The 16,979-nt window shown below is 40.7% G+C and overlaps 1 protein-coding gene across 1 annotated transcript; it reads right to left on the bottom strand.

Moving 5' to 3' along the window:
- Positions 1–359: 359 nt before the first annotated feature.
- LOC110924664 (protein FAR1-RELATED SEQUENCE 5-like) lies at positions 360–16,043 on the bottom strand. Its single transcript, XM_022168655.1, has 4 exons — positions 15,824–16,043; positions 1,252–1,419; positions 614–1,193; positions 360–543 (listed from the first exon to the last, which is right to left on the bottom strand). The coding sequence occupies exons 1-4, from the start codon at positions 16,041–16,043 to the stop codon at positions 360–362; spliced, it is 1,152 nt and encodes a 383-aa protein (XP_022024347.1).
- Between the last annotated feature and the right edge of the window lie 936 nt (positions 16,044–16,979).

Here is a 16,979-nt window from a genome sequence, read left to right as displayed (position 1 = left end):
TAACACGGGACCCATTCATCACGTATAGCAAACATCTCACAAACCACGGATGATTGTCTAGGTGATATTCATCCATTAACACATGCCATCTTTCTTCGAATGTTTGTGGTGTGATGAATAAATTCCACACCAGCTTATGTATTGACGAACGAAGAGTGGTATTATCAAGGATGTCGTTTGAAATCTGTAAATGAGGAAACATGAATAATAAAAAAGTTGAATTATTTACTCATATTATATGGTTTAATTGGAGCTGTGTTAATATTAAAAAATAGAGTGTTTACCTTGGACGGAAGTTTTCTCATTATGTGCCACGTGCACAAACGATGGATGGAGTTTGTGAAAACGGTTGATACAGCTTATTTCATTGATGCGTCTTGGTCAGTGAGAACAAAGATTGGTTTCTTCTTATGTGCAGCCAGAAAGGTGTTTAGTAACCATGTATACGACTCTATAGTCTCATCGTATAACATGCCAGCGCCAAAGATAACACATTTTTTGTGGTGATCAACTCCGATGAATGGCACAAAAATCATTTTGCATCTGTAAATAAAACATATGATATTAAAAAATTATTAATAATTTCACATGATGAAAAAGTATAGTATCTTACTTGTTGGTGTCATATGTAGCGTCGAATGCACACACATCACCGAAAGCCTCGTAATTTCGCAATGATACGAAATCAGCCCAAAAGAAAGATCGTAACTCATTGCCAACTATGACACAATCAAAATAGAAATCATTAAGATTGTTAACTCGAGATCTCATGGTATGTAAGAGGATGTCTGCATCGCGTTCACCGATGAATGCACGTATGTCTATAGAGCAATTTTTTAAATCTTCTGTTGTGCCACGAACATTTTGAGGTCCGTCTTTAAGTGATGCTTGAATGTTATGTGCAACAGTTGGGCCGATTTTGTTAAGACTAACTTTGTGGATGAAATGTTGCTCCTCAAATCCAAGTTTCCTGTTTTGTTTTAACACATTGGTGTGATCGCTACCAATCATGCAATGGTTGTGCTCGGCGATGAAATCATATATTTTGTATTGTTCGGTAGCACGATCAAACCTCACTTTGATACGCGCACGACACCCGGAATCAGCTTCGTATATGTTGTTTCTTGGATGATGGAGCATTGGGGTCAGATTCTGTGACTCGTGGTTTTCCTTCTCTTGAACATAATATATATCTATGAATGGAGATTTTCGTATTAGGATTGTCATGATACTTTTTGTTCTTCGATGTACCTATACGAGTAGAAAACCCGGATTGCGTAGCATATGTGTTGTACATCATGACAACATCTTCCCAATGTGTAAATGTACTATTTACCACAGGAAGGTATCTAACATCAACTTGAGGTATCCAATACGGGGTGCCATTAGGTGTAGCATGTATGGCAGCCGTAATCGTTCCTGTAAGAGATAATTAATAAATTAAATGATAGTGAGAAATAATTAATAAATTAAAAAAAATTGTCAACATGATATAGGGACGAATAGTATAATTGTAATTAATATGCACATGTGCATTGGCAGTTAATGTACGAGGTCATAAGTTATTTATTTGCAATCATAATGCACATGTGCATAAATTTGCATTGAAAACATAATTTGAGATAAAGATGAATAATTTGTAATATGAAGAACTTAACACAATGCGTATGTGCATATAACATTAAGTAATCATATTTTCAACAAAAAACAATTGTAAACATGTAATGCAGTTAACACAATGCACATGTGCATATAACATTGAGTAATCGTAATGAACAACATACACAATGCACATGTGCATATAATATTAAGTAATCATAATGAACAACATAAAACAGTTGTGAACATGATAAAAAGGAGTATATCATTGAACAATTCACATTTTACATAAAATGGATATAAAATACCTTTAGTTTCAAACGAATGAATTGTAAGTGTTGATGTTCTGTGCTTGTAGGTGCTATACCAGTAGATGTGGTGTTACCAGTAGATGTGGTGTCAACGGATAACGATTGATCAGGTAAGTTAGCAGTTTTAGAGCCTACGTTGCCTGATGTAAACATTGAATCAAGCGTCTGTATTTCAAACCCATGAAGGGTGTGTCAATTTGCAACTGGGTTTGCAACGGTTGTAATGTAACACCTCGAAATTTTTGTCCAATAATATGATTAACACGTGTCATGAGTTTACACGTGGCATTAAATATTAAATAAAGGACTAAAGTTGACAAACCTTGAAAGTATGTAAATTCGAGGGTTATAAATGTCAACGAAGGGTAAATATACTGTATAGTAACCCTAAATGATGCTCGTACCTTCAAACGAATAAATCATGGATCGTACGGAGCGAAACGCGGGAGAAAGTGAGAGATTACAAGCTACAGGGGTTAATTGTGTCAACATGTTTAATTGATACCTCTGAGTGACCCTTTGACGAACCCGAGGCTTTGTAACAGTAAAATACGCTCACTAGAATATACTATATAAATTTCGCGAAGTTCCGTTTTAAAACGAGAAAGCTATGATCAAATTCGTACGAGAGGGGTTAAAAGCGTCAACAATAAAAGTTAAGGCTTTTCGGATAGTAATTAAACTAACCGGGGACTTAACAGTGCGGGTAAAAGGCACGAGGCCCTTAACGGTAAATAATCGAGGGCCAAATCGCAAAGTTACCCCTTCGAAACCGAAAGGGTCAGGTTAATCATTACAAAAGATTTAAAAATCTTGGAAACCAGGCCTAATACGGGCCGCGTTAAGGTTTTGGGTGAGCTAAGGTGGGCCGCGCGCTAGTTTAAGATCTGTTTTCTGACAATAGGATTCATGCGGCCCGCGTGCATGTTGCTGAATCCTAATGCGGGCCGCGTACAAGTCCCAGATGCAGAATTCTTGGACAGACTTGCTGTTTGAAGTTGTGAACGATCATTTGAGCAATAAATGAAGCATGGGCGCCCTCTACATGCCCCCTAGCACCCAGGGCCACCTGCTGAACATCCATGATGCCTTGTAGGTTGATGTGTAATGATCTTAAGTCCATTTTTTTCACTATAAAAGGCACCACATTGCACATAAGTGAAACACACCTCAAACCTGCATTCTAAACCATCTCTGGAGCTCTCAAGCACTCTTCTAACATTCTACGTCGTGCACCAAGCTTCTGTAAGTATGCCAACCCTTTTATGGCTTAGTTTTTGCTTAGTTTAGCTTAAAAGTCAATCCGTCGTAATTAACGATTGACTTTGCGATAAATCACGAATGGTCCAGTGGTTTGTCGAATCAAAGATAGTTTTATGATGGTAATCATGTGGGCATTAAACCCCTAAAAGGGCACCCTCTGATTCCCACTCTAACTAGTCCGAATGTCGAGTCAAACGTGCTTAGAAAAAGTCAACAGAAATGTCATTTTGCGATTTCTTGCATAATCTGTAATGTAGATGATATGTAACATGTTTGAACACTCATAAAACATGATAATAAGTATATAAACTAGTCTAAGCTTGTTTGATCCGACCATTTTCTGTTTAGACCCGGTTCGGAGCCGAAAGTCGCAAAAGTTTGACTTTTGCATTGACTTCAGTTCTGACCCGTTAAAGTTTTATTTAGATATGCCTGAGGACTCTCTTAGGACCAGGTTACATGATGGTATAACCCTCTGTGACCGGTTCGTTGTTTGTCCGAGTCTTTTACACATTTCCGTTAAATGCTTAAAAGTTGACCGTAACGCCTTTTTTAAATTAAAACGAGAATTTCGGACATGTGAAAGGATTATAACCTTGGTTACTGATTTCTAGGCATGTCCCAAAAATTTCATGTCAATCCAAGGTCCAGAATAGGAGTTATGCTAAATAGCGCAAATTGCGAAACTTTAGTAATTAAATAGCGCAATTAGCATAACGCCTATCTAAACCCGGTTTTCGACACCAAATCTTTTACTCACTGATGTAAAATAATATTTTGGGATTTTTAAAGATTTTTAATTATTTTAACCTGCTCATAACCTGCGGTTATGGCAACGGTTCGGTAAATACCGAATATACCCTTTTCGGCCATAACTTGAGTTCTACAAGGTCTTTTGACCCGATTCCAGTTGATACTGATTTTAAATAATAAATAAAGTATTTTAGACTTTATAAACTGTTCGGGAAACTCAGATTTCCTGTAGAACTCAGAAACCTCTTTTATAATCTTTAAAAAGACCGAAATACCCCTACGGGGCATAATATTAACTTAAACTCGTTACGGGCATTATGGAAGGTATCCTACTGATACCACAACCTCTTTAGGGCATATTGACTTAGGAAAATAGTGTAGGACTCTTACGGTTACCCGTTGCGCCTTCTGCGCGCACGGTTCGGCTTTTGTAACTAGTTTACATAAATTAGCCGAAACGGGTCAAACCATATTGTTTTGACCCCAAAACCCAGAGTATGATTATTATACCCATATAAAACAAGTCTTCAAACTTGTTGGGTCAAAATCACACTCCATTCACGGTTTTCGCCTTTCACGTGATTAAACCATAACTATCCATTGAAACTGACCGGTCTAAGCTACGGCTAAATTAAAGACCCGTTAGGATTCTAATAGGTTAATTTAAACCTTCGTTCCAGAATAGGGGACCAGTAAAAGCTATCTGCAATTTATTTCAATTAAGGAATTATACTTGCAAAGGTAAATACTTTAAACTTATTTTCCGTTATACGGGCTTGGGTTACGGTATTTAAAATACCGCTTGGTCGGGCAATTGACCCCAACTCATTAGTAGTTGGGTATTATCAATGTGACCCGTTTAAAAATTTGTTTTGTTTGGCTTAACGCCTTTGGGGGCTTAATGACCATGTCCCGGATATCCTTGGCAGCATTTTACGAAATGGCCACGACCTTGACATCCGGGTGTAGGCGTACACCCGGCATTATGTCCATGACTATAAAGGTATAGTCGTTGGTTTTCCCGCCACGGTTTTATACTATGTGGTGTGTCTATTAAACTTTAACCCGGCACGACCCGGGCGACCAAACGCATAGTAAACATGTAATTCTTTACAAGATTCAATTATAAATTTTCCCAAGTTATAAAGAGTTTGTGCCTTGTGCATTTAAACCAATTTTATTAAACATTTTACAAAAGTGTCAGTTGAATGTATTTACCAGTGTAAACTGACGTATTTTCCCCAAAAAGACTAAATGCAGGTACTATGCGAAATTGGCTGGGATTTCTCCTTAGCATCATTAGAAGTCTCGCAAGCTTAAGATGCCTGAAGTCTGTTGAACAATACTTTTGTTATTATTATTAGATCCCCTGTGGATTTTATTTCAACAATGGTGATACTTTGATATTACACTTAACGTTGAAATATATTATCTTTATGCTTCCGCTGTGCATTCATATATTGTGTGGTTTGACTATATTGTTGCCAACTACGTCACGGTAATCCCCCACCAGGCCCACCGGTGAGACACGTGGAAATCGGAGTGTGACAGGTTGGTATCAGAGCCAACACTGAGTGAATTAAACACTAACCTTTGTGTTTAATCTCAGTTACACAATTGCACATACTTAAGTCTAGACAAGAACATAGGACAAGTTCGAATTGTTATTCCAGTTTGTCTTTTTATTGTTTATTGTTATTTAAAGTTTTGAAAGCAGGAATATGCCACCTGCAATCAGACGAGGAAGAGGAGGAAGAGGCAGAGGAACGATCATTACTCACAATGATCACGAGGCTGGACCTTCGAACATGCGAGCTCCTTCCAGTACAAGAAGTGAGGAACCACAGAGACGAAGAAGAAACCTCTTTGAACCTGCGAGACATTCTACCTCGCATAGCTCAACACCCTCATACCGTCATTCATTTGGACCAGATTCGGAAAATAATCCCAATAACCCTCAACCATCCTTTATACCTCTACAGCGATCTGCTTCGCACCAATCTTATGGCGATCCTTCACCTTTCTTCGTAGGACAGTTTAACCCGGCGGATTATGTCCAAGAGCCAATAGGGTATAACCCTTTAGGACCAGAGGATCACTTTTCTGAAGACAATGCAGTGGATATGGACGAGGATACAGATCCCGTCGAGCCTGCAAGGGGTACTCCCAACCATCCGATCGAGATTTCTGATGGGTCATCCTTCCATGGAACACCCTATCAAGGTCCCGATAGTTACCAGGCGAGGTTTGACCAATGTAATTGGTACTTTACACCTTCACATCATTACTCGCCTCATGATCGACAGCAACAACAGGATCCTTCTGAGGATTCGCAGTTTGTGGCAGTCACGCCACCACCACCGCCACCGGTTCAACCAGTAATTCCAGATCCGCCAAGGCGTAGAAGATCAGGCGCACGGATGTCTACCCGAGGAGGGGAATTTCATTTCAGCACCCCTCGCCACTCGAGTGCTAGTCACTTTCCGTCAGTACCTGAAGAAGAACCACAATTAGGGGAACCTTCTGGTCACCCTGCAGAGGTGAATTCTGCACCAGTTGCACCACCTCCGCCACTATTCGGATATGACAATCCGATACCAGCGTACGGCGCTTCCACGGGGTACAATCCGTTTGAGCAGCCGACTCACACGCACTACAACTATAACTATGATGCCGATCCATATGTGGTAGCGGCAAATTATAATGCCCTCCATGGAACCTCTTGGAGACCAGATTACTCAGCTTATGGGTATCCAATACCTCCTAGACCTCCAGTTCAGCAACCGTCACAACAGCCACGTTTTTCTCCACCGGAGCAAGAAGAAATACTCCACCGCTTAAACCGTATGGAACGAGACTTCGAACAAGAACGTAAGAGTAATCGCGGATTTCTCAAAGGCTTAGCAAACCTACTGAAGGGAAGGAAGAAACGAGACCATTAGTCTCCTTGTGTAATGTTGTATTTGCAATTTAGTCCCTGCGTGGACATTTATCGTATTTCAGTCCCTACCTGGACTTATCTTTTAGTCCCTACGAGGACATCTATCTTGTATTTGGTCCCTGCGTGGATGTGTTTTTCTATGAGCCTCTGCGTAGTTATTTATTTATTTAAAAGTCCCGTTTAGGGCAGCGTGTAATCATATTTGAAATTTATGGAATGTTATGTTATAAATTTCATTTTTATTATTATTATATATGAAATAAATCAAAAATCATTCCTTTAAATTTAAATCTGCCTAAAATAAAGAATCCTTAGAGTGAAACCTAGCCAGGTGTCTTTATAAGATCCGGCCAAGATGGTAAGACCTGATTAAAAGATTCAGATTTCCTGTTAACCTTTGTAATCATGTTAACGTTCATGGCAGATGTGATTCGTTAAAATCGCACGCGTCATTCTTATATAAGAATCCTTCTAAGGATTTCAAAGCCCAAATTAATGATTTATAAATCATGGGTTAAATCGTCAATAAAGATGATCAATTATTAAACATCCATTAGTGATGTAGTGCCTACGGGCCAAACTTATTAAACATCCATTAGTGATGTAGTGCCTACGGGCCAAACTTATTAAACATCCATTAGTGATGTAGTGCCTACGGGCCATAATTATTGTCATATAAGACAAAAGACAATGGTGGTCTATGACTCCCTGTCAGAAAGGGTAAAAGGACTACGGTTCAAACCTTCATACCTTGATTCTCTGTAATCTCGGCTAATATTATAAAAACGTCCTCGTGACTAGGCTTTTATGCCACTAGCAATATTGTTTGTAATTAGGATAAGTTATATTCAAATCCTAAATAAAAGTGAGTAACAAATTAACCAGATATGGCCTCTGTTTACCATGGTTAATGAATTGCCATAAAAGACAATTCCATAATAAACTCCTAAATAAAATTTTCGTTATCTTCTGTAACAGATTCAAATTACCATGGCTGATCCTAGTGGAGAAAATAGCCACTCGAAAGAAGACGAACATGATAACGCCCAGGTTCATTTGACGGGCGCAGAACTGAAAGCTCTTGTCGACAATGCTGTTAAGGCAGCCCTGGATCGACAATACGAGGAGTATACTGAATCTCGGAGCAGAACCATATCCAAACCACACTCAAAGCCGAAAACCCACTCAAAATCTCACAGCAAACCACCGTCCAAGCCTAAAAGGGACGATGATAATCACTCGTCCAATGAAAACAGTGTCCGTCAAGAAAGAGTGTATATCGATGCATCTCGCGCCAGAGGCTGCACCTACAAGTACTTTGTATCATGCAAACCCCGAGACTTCACTGGGGAGAAAGGAGCGGTCGATTGTATGACGTGGCTTGACGAGATGGACACCGTGGTGGACATCAGCGGCTATGCAGAAAGAGATGTGGCAAAATATGTGTCACAATCATTCAAGGGCGAGGCCCTGGCTTGGTGGAGGTCGTTGGTTCAGGCCTCGGGAAAGGCTGTTCTATACAACATGACATGGGAGGAATTCATTTCTCTCATTAAGGAGAATTACTGCCCAAACATGAGGTCGAAAAGATAGAGACTGACTTCCTGTCATTGGTGATGACGAACCTTGACTGTCAAGCTTACCTCACGAGCTTCAACACGATGTCCCGGTTGGTTCCGTATCTGGTAACCCCGGAGCCATAGAGAATAGCTCGTTTTATCGGTGGGTTAGCCCCCGAAATAAAGGCAAGCGTAAAGGCCTCTCGGCCAGCGACCTTTCGATCTGTAGCCGACATATCTTTGTCCCTTACTCTGGATGCGGTCCGACAAAGATCGCTGAGGAACAAAGAGGCTGAAAGAGAAAGCGTGAAGATGATACTTCGCGGAGGTCGGGCAAGAAGCACCGTGGAAACGGTGATAACAAGAGAGGGTCAGAGTCGAGGAAGGATGGGCAACAGTCTGGTGAGAAGCCCAAGTGCAAGAATTGTAAGAGACATCACTTTGGAAAGTGTAGACTCGAATCAAACTCGCAGACTCAATCGAAGTCATCTGCTTGTGGGTTATGCAAGTCCAAGGACCACAAGACCGTGGATTGCAAAAAGATAAAAGATGCAACTTGCTATAACTGCAACGAGAAGGGGCACATTAAAACCAACTGCCCTAAATATGCCAAGAAGCCTGAAGAGGCCAAGAAGACCAATGCAAGAGTCTTCAGGATGGAGGCAAAAGAAGCAGTGCTAGATGATAACGTGATCACAGGTACTTTTCTCGTAAATGATATCTTTGCAAGGGTACTTTTTGATTCGGGCGCTGATAAGTCTTTCGTATATCATAAATTTTGCAAATTGCTGAATATGCCTGTCAAAACCTTAAATGTGAATTACGAGGTGGAGCTAGCAGATGGCACCATAGAAACCGTCTCCACTGTGTTAGATGGATGTGTGATAGCCATTAAGAACCACTCTTTTCCTCTATCTCTACTTCCCTTTAAATTGGCCGGTTTTGACCTAGTATTGGGTATGGACTGGTTATCTCACAACCAGGCTCAAATCGTCTGCAACAGAAAGCAAGTGGTAATAAAGACTCCGTCTGGTGAATCGCTTACCATTCGGGGAGATACCCAGTACGGATTGCCTGAGCAAGTAACTATGCTTAAGGCTTCAAAATGTCTAAAGAAGGGTTGTGTCATCTACATGGCACAGGTGATTATTGAAGAGCCTAAACCGAAGATAGAAGACATTCCCGTCATTTCGGAATATCCAGAAGTTTTCCCTGAAGATCTACCTGGTTTGCCACCAGATAGGCAAGTGGAATTCAGGATCGATATCATCCCTGGAGCAGCACCTATTGCTAGAGCACCTTACAGGTTAGCACCAACCGAAATGAAGGAGTTGAGGACCCAGCTGGATGAACTGCTAGCTAAAGGTTTCAACAAACCTAGTTCGTCTCCCTGGGGAGCACCTGTCCTGTTTGTTAAGAAGAAGGACGGATCGATGCGTCTGTGCATCGATTATCGCGAGCTTAATAAGGTCATGATAAAGAATAGATATCCCTTGCCGAGGATCAACGATTTGTTCGATCAGTTACAAGGGGCAAGTTATTTTTCGAAGATTGATTTGAGGTCAGGCTACCATCAACTGAAAGTCAGAGATGAAGATGTACATAAAACCGCATTTAGGACTCGTTACGGTCACTACGAGTTCCTAGTGATGCCTTTTGGGCTCACTAATGCACCGGCTGCGTTCATGGATCTCATGAATCGCGTCTGCAAGCCGTACTTGGACAAATTCGTCATCATTTTCATCGACGACATTGTTATCTACTCGAAGAACCAAGCTGACCATGAGAAACACCTTCGCTGTATTCTCAGACTTCCACATCATGAGAAACTCTATGCCAAATTCTCCAAGTGGGAATTCTGGCTACGAGAAGTCCAATTTCTAGGACACGTTGTCAGCGAGCGTGGTATCCAGGTGGATCCCGCTAAGGTAGAAGCCATAATGAATTGGCAAGAGCCAAAGACGCCTACAGAGATTCGTAGTTTCCTGGGGTTAGCAGGATACTACAGGCGTTTCATTGAAAACGTTTCAAGGATTGCTGCGCCCTTAACTTCCTTGACCAAGAAGAAAGTAATGTTCGTTTGGGGCCCTAAGCAGCAAGAGTCCTTTGATATTCTAAAGCAAAAGCTGAGCAACGCTCCTGTGCTGACACTACCTGAAGGTATCGAAGAGTTCGTAGTTTACTGTGACGCATCACACACTGGCATGGGATGTGTGCTCATGCAGAAAGGCAAGGTTATTGCCTATGCTTCGAGACAGTTAAAGGTGCACGAGAAGAATTACACCACCCATGACTTGGAGCTGGGTGCCGTTGTGTTCGCACTAAAACTGTGGAGGCATTATCTGTATGGTATCAAGTTTGTGATCTGTTCTGATCATAAGAGCCTTCAACATCTATTTAATCAGAAGGAGCTAAACATGAGGCAACGCTGTTGGATGGAGACTTTAAATGATTATGATTGTGAAATCAGGTATCATCCCGGCAAGGCGAATGTAGTCGCTGATGCCTTGAGTAGAAAGGAAAGGGTGAAACCCATTCGAATCAATGCCAAGAGCATTGAAGTCAAGAATAATTTGATTGAAAGGTTGTTAGCTGCACAGCGAGAAGCTGTGTTGGAACCTAACTATCCTAAAGAGAAGATAGGAGTAACTGAGGAGCAGTTAACTCTTAGCAAGGACGGAATTTTACGATTGAATGGACGAATATGGGTTCCGATTTATGGAGGACTACGAGATGTTATCCTCCAGGAAGCCCATAGTTCCAAATATTCTGTTCACCCGGGAGCTGATAAGATGTATCAGGATCTAAAGGCAAATTATTGGTGGATAGGCTTGAAAAAGTCTGTAGCCGCTTATGTAGCCAAATGCTTGACTTGTGCGCAAGTCAAAGCTGAGCATCAAAAGCCGTCTGGCTTGCTACAACAGCCTGAACTTCCCGAATGGAAGTGGGAATGTGTAACTATGGATTTTATTACCAAGTTACCCAAGACGAGGAAAGGAAATGACACAATATGGGTTATAGTTGACAGACTGACTAAGTCAGCTCATTTCTTACCCATCAAGGAGACTTATAGCTCCGACATGTTAGCCCAGTTATACGTTGATAAGATTGTAGCCTTACATGGCATACCTGTGTCTATTATCTCCGACAGAGATACTAGATACACGTCTCATTTCTGGAAAAGCTTCCAGCAATCTTTGGGCACATGTTTGAATTTTAGTACGGCTTACCATCCTCAGACAGACGGTCAGCGTGAGCGTACTATTCAAACGTTGGAAGACATGCTACGTGCATGTGCTATCGATTTGGTTGGTAGTTGGGATAAGAACCTACCACTAATCGAATTCTCCTACAACAATAGCTACCATACCAGCATTAAGGCTGCGCCTTTCGAGGCATTATATGGTAGAAAGTGTAGATCGCCTGTTTGTTGGGCGGAAGTTGGAGATGTCCAATTATCAGGACCAGAGATAGTCTTCGAAACGACGGACAAGATTGTCCAGATTCGAGACCGTCTCAAAGCTGCCCGAGATAGGCAGAAGAGTTACGCGGATCCAAAGCGTAAAGATTTTCACTTCGAAGTAGGTGAAAAAGTGTTACTTAAAGTATCACCCTGGAAGGGGGTGATGCGTTTCGGTAAGAAAGGCAAACTAAGCCCGAGATACATAGGACCTTTCGAGGTTATCGAACGTGTCGGGTCCGTTGCCTATAAGTTAAACATACCAGAAGAGCTAAATGGAATTCACAATGTGTTCCACATCTGCAATCTGAAAAAGTGCTTCGCTGACGAATCACCGGTAATACCCCATACAGATGTGCATATAGATGAGAGCTTGAAATTTGTGGAAAAACCTTTGTCGATTGAAGATCGACAGGTAAAGAAGCGTCGAAGGAAGCATGTACCTATAGTAAAGGTCAAGTGGGATGCCCGTAGAGGTCCCGAATTCACGTGGGAGGTTGAAGCCACGATGAAAGAAAAATACCCTTATTTGTTTGAGTAAATCTCGGGTCGAGATTTATTTTAAGGGGGTGAGGATGTAACTCCTCGAAATTTTTGTCCAATAATATGATTAACACATGTCATGAGTTTACACGTGGCATTAAATATTAAATAAAGGACTAAAGTTGACAAACCTTGAAAGTATGTAAATTCGAGGGTTATAAATGTCAACGAAGGGTAAATATACTGTATAGTAACCCTAAATGATGCTCGTACCTTCAAACGAATAAATCACGGATCGTACGGAGCGAAACGCGGGAGAAAGTGAGAGATTACAAGCTACAGGGGTTAATTGTGTCAACATGTTTAATTGATACCTCTGAGTGACCCTTTGACAAACCCGAGGCTTTGTAACAGTAAAATACGCTCACTAGAATATACTATATAAATTTCGCGAAGTTCCGTTTTAAAACGAGAAAGCTATGATCAAATTCATACGAGAGGGGTTAAAAGCGTCAACAATAAAAGTTAAGGCTTTTCGGATAGTAATTAAACTAACCGGGGACTTAACAGTGCGGGTAAAAGGCACGAGGTCCTTAACGGTAAATAATCGAGGGCTAAATCGCAAAGTTACCCCTTCGAAACCGAAAGGGTCAGGTTAATCATTACAAAAGATTTAAAAATCTTGGAAACCAGGCCTAATGCAGGCCGCGTTAAGGTTTTGGGTGAGCTAAGGTGGGTCGTACGCCAATTGAAGATCTGTTTTCTGACATTAGGATTCATGCGGCCCGCGTGCATGTTGCTGAATCCTAATGCGGGCCGCGTACAAGTCCCAGATGCAGAATTCTTGGACAGACTTGCTGTTTGAAGTTGTGAACGATCATTTGAGCAATAAATGAAGCATGGGCGCCCTCTACATGCCCCCTAGCACCCAGGGCCACCTGCTGAACATCCATGATGCCTTGTAGGTTGATGTGTAATGATCTTAAGTCCATTTTTTTCACTATAAAAGGCACCACATTGCACATAAGTGAAACACACCTCAAACCTGCATTCTAAACCATCTCTGGAGCTCTCAAGCACTCTTCTAACATTCTAAGTCGTGCACCAAGCTTCTGTAAGTATGCCAACCCTTTTATGGCTTAGTTTTTGCTTAGTTTAGCTTAAAAGTCAATCCGTCGTAATTAACGATTGACTTTGCGATAAATCACGAATGGTCCAGTGGTTTGTCGAATCAAAGATAGTTTTATGATGGTAATCATATGGGCATTAAACCCCTAAAAGGGCACCCTCTGATTCCCACTCTAACTAGTCCGAATGTCGAGTCAAACGTGCTTAGAAAAAGTCAACAGAAATGTCATTTTGCGATTTCTTGCATAATCTGTAATGTAGATGATATGTAACCTGTTTGAACACTCATAAAACATGATAATAAGTATATAAACTAGTCTAAGCTTGTTTGATCCGACCATTTTCTGTTTAGACCCGGTTCGGAGCCGAAAGTCGCAAAAGTTTGACTTTTGCATTGACTTCAGTTCTGACCCGTTAAATTTTGATTTAGATATGCCTTAGGACTCTCTTAGGACCAGGTTACATGATGGTATAACCCTCTGTGACCGGTTCGTTGTTTGTCCGAGTCTTTTACACATTTCCGTTAAATGCTAAAAAGTTGACCGTAACGCCTTTTTTAAATTAAAACGAGAATTTCGGACATGTGAAAGGATCATAACCTTGGTTACTGATTTCTAGGCATGTCCCTAAAATTTCATGTCAATCCAAGGTCCAGAATAGGAGTTATGCTAAATAGCGCAAATTGCGAAACTTTAGTAATTAAATAGCGCAATTAGCATAACGCCTATCTAAACCCGGATTTCGACACCAAATCTTTTACTCACTGATGTAAATAATATTTTGGGATTTTTAAAGATTTTTAATTATTTTTAACCTGCTCATAACCTGCGGTTATGGCAACGGTTCGGTAAATACCGAATATACCCTTTTCAGCCATAACTTGAGTTCTACAAGGTCTTTTGACTCGATTCCAGTTGCTACTGATTTTAAATAATAAATAAAGTATTTTAGACTTTATAAACTGTTCGGGAAACTCAGATTTCCTGTAGAACTCAGAAACCTCTTTTATAATCTTTAAAAAGACCGAAATACCCCTACGGGGCATAATATTAACTTAAACTCATTACGGGCATTATGAAAGGTATCCTACTGATACCACAACCTATTTAGGGCATATTGACTTAGGAAAACAGTGTAGGACTCTTACGGTTACCCGTTGCGCCTTTTGCGCGCACGGTTCGGCTTATGTAACTAGTTTACATAAATTAGCTGAAACGGGTCAAACCATATTGTTTTGACCCCAAAATCCAGAGTATGATTATTATACCCATATAAAACAAGTCTTCAAACTTGTTGGGTCAAAATCACACTCCATTCACGGTTTTCGCCTTTCACGCGATTAAACCGTAACTATCCATTGAAACTGACCGGTCTAAGCTACGGCTAAATTAAAGACCCGTTAGGATTCTAATAGGTTAATTTAAACCTTCGTTCCAGAATAGGGACCAGTAAAAGCTATCTGCAATTTATTTCAATTAAGGAATTATACTTGCAAAGGTAAATACTTTAAACTTATTTTCCGTTATACGGGCTTGGGTTACGGTATTTAAAATACCGCTTGGTCGGGCAATTGACCCCAACTCATTAGTAGTTGGGTATTATCAATGTGACCCGTTTAAAAATTTGTTTTGTTTGGCTTAACGCCTTTGGGGGCTTAATGACCATGTCCCGGATATCCTTGGCAGCATTTTACGAAATGGCCACGACCTTGACATCCGGGTGTAGGCGTACACCCGGCATTATGTCCATGACTATAAAGGTATAGCCGTTGGTTTTCCCGCCACGGTTTTATACTATGTGGTGTGTCTATTAAACTTTAACCCGGCACGACCCGGGCGACCAAACGCATAGTAAACATGTAATTCTTTACAAGATTTAATTATAAATTTTCCCAAGTTATAAAGAGTTTGTGCCTTGTGCATTTAAACCAATTTTATTAAACATTTTACAAAAGTGTCAGTTGAATGTATTTACCAGTGTAAACTGACGTATTTTCCCCAAAAAGACTAAATGCAGGTACTATGCGAAATTGGCTGGGATTTCTCCTTAGCATCATTAGAAGTCTCGCAAGCTTAAGATGCCTGAAGTCTGTTGAACAATACTTTTGTTATTATTATTAGATCCCCTGTGGATTTTATTTCAACAATGGTGATACTTTGATATTACACTTAACGTTGAAATATATTATCTTTATGCTTCCGCTGTGCATTCATATATTGTGTGGTTTGACTATATTGTTGCCAACTACGTCACGGTAATCCCCCACCGGGCCCACTGGTGAGACACGTGGAAATCGGGGTGTGACATGTAAACACAGGATTGTAACTTTCAGTTGGATTAACAGCAGGTAAGGTATTGACATCAACATCAGACGGACCTACAGCATAAATATCAGATGGACCCACAGTAGAAATAGGATTTACATTGACATTAGATGGGCCGCAAAAACTAGCATCGTGATGTGGATGATACGAAGAAGATGTTGTATGATGATCACTCGATGCAGAAGGTTCAACTCCAACACGAGATGAGTCAGACGAAGCCATTAGTATCCAAAATCAGTATACCAACGACGAAATCAGTATCACAATTGAACCCCCCGTGAAATGTGTAAGTCCACGCCACCGTGAAAATGTAGAAAAGCAGTCGCCGCCGTGAATATGTAGAAATCAGACGCCGCCGTCGTTAATTATGCAAAATATCAAACGAAACGACAAAATCAGTATCACAATTGAAACCCCCCCCCCCCCCCGTAAAATGTGTAAGTCCACGCCGCCGTGAAAATGTAGAAAAGCAGTCGCCGCCGTGAATATGTAGAAATCAGTCGCCGCCGCCGTCGATTATGCAAAATCTCAAACAAAACCCTAGTTTGAAAAAGACAACAGTGAACCTTGAAAACGACGGCAGTGAACGAGATATGAGGAGCGCGTGTTTTTAATTAAATATCATTAATTACAAGTTTACCACGTGTTCACATTGGTTCTCGCGGTTCTCGCAATAAGAGGTGGTTCCAAACGGATCTTTATCCTATATATATATATATATATATATATATATATATAACTACATAAACATACAAAATAATTATTAAAATAAACATACAAAATAATTATCAAAATAAAAAACTATCATTCTTCGTCGTCTTCGTCGGTTTCGAACCCAGGAATCGTGGAAACATGGTCCACCAAATCAGATCGAAGGCATTCCCAATATTCGCCACCTTTTCTTCAAAACACCGAATGCTCGCTCGACCATCTTTACATGCAGCCATCTGGACCCTGTTAAACTTTAATCTCTTTGGATCTGCGGTACCGTGTCTTGTGAACGATTACACGTACTCAACCCTGTTTACAAAGAAAGTTCCTTTAGGTCCTATACAATTTACCCGATCATTGAAAAGAGGCGAGTGATTTATGATGGTAATATCATTATGTGAACCCGACATACCGAAGAACGCATGCCATATCCAAAGATCTTGGGAC

This window comes from Helianthus annuus, chromosome 17 (assembly GCF_002127325.2).
Source record: "Helianthus annuus cultivar XRQ/B chromosome 17, HanXRQr2.0-SUNRISE, whole genome shotgun sequence".
Classification (NCBI taxonomy): Eukaryota; Viridiplantae; Streptophyta; class Magnoliopsida; order Asterales; family Asteraceae; genus Helianthus; species Helianthus annuus.
The sequence above is the reverse complement of the archived record's forward strand: the minus strand, read 5'-3'. Positions and strand labels throughout refer to the sequence as shown.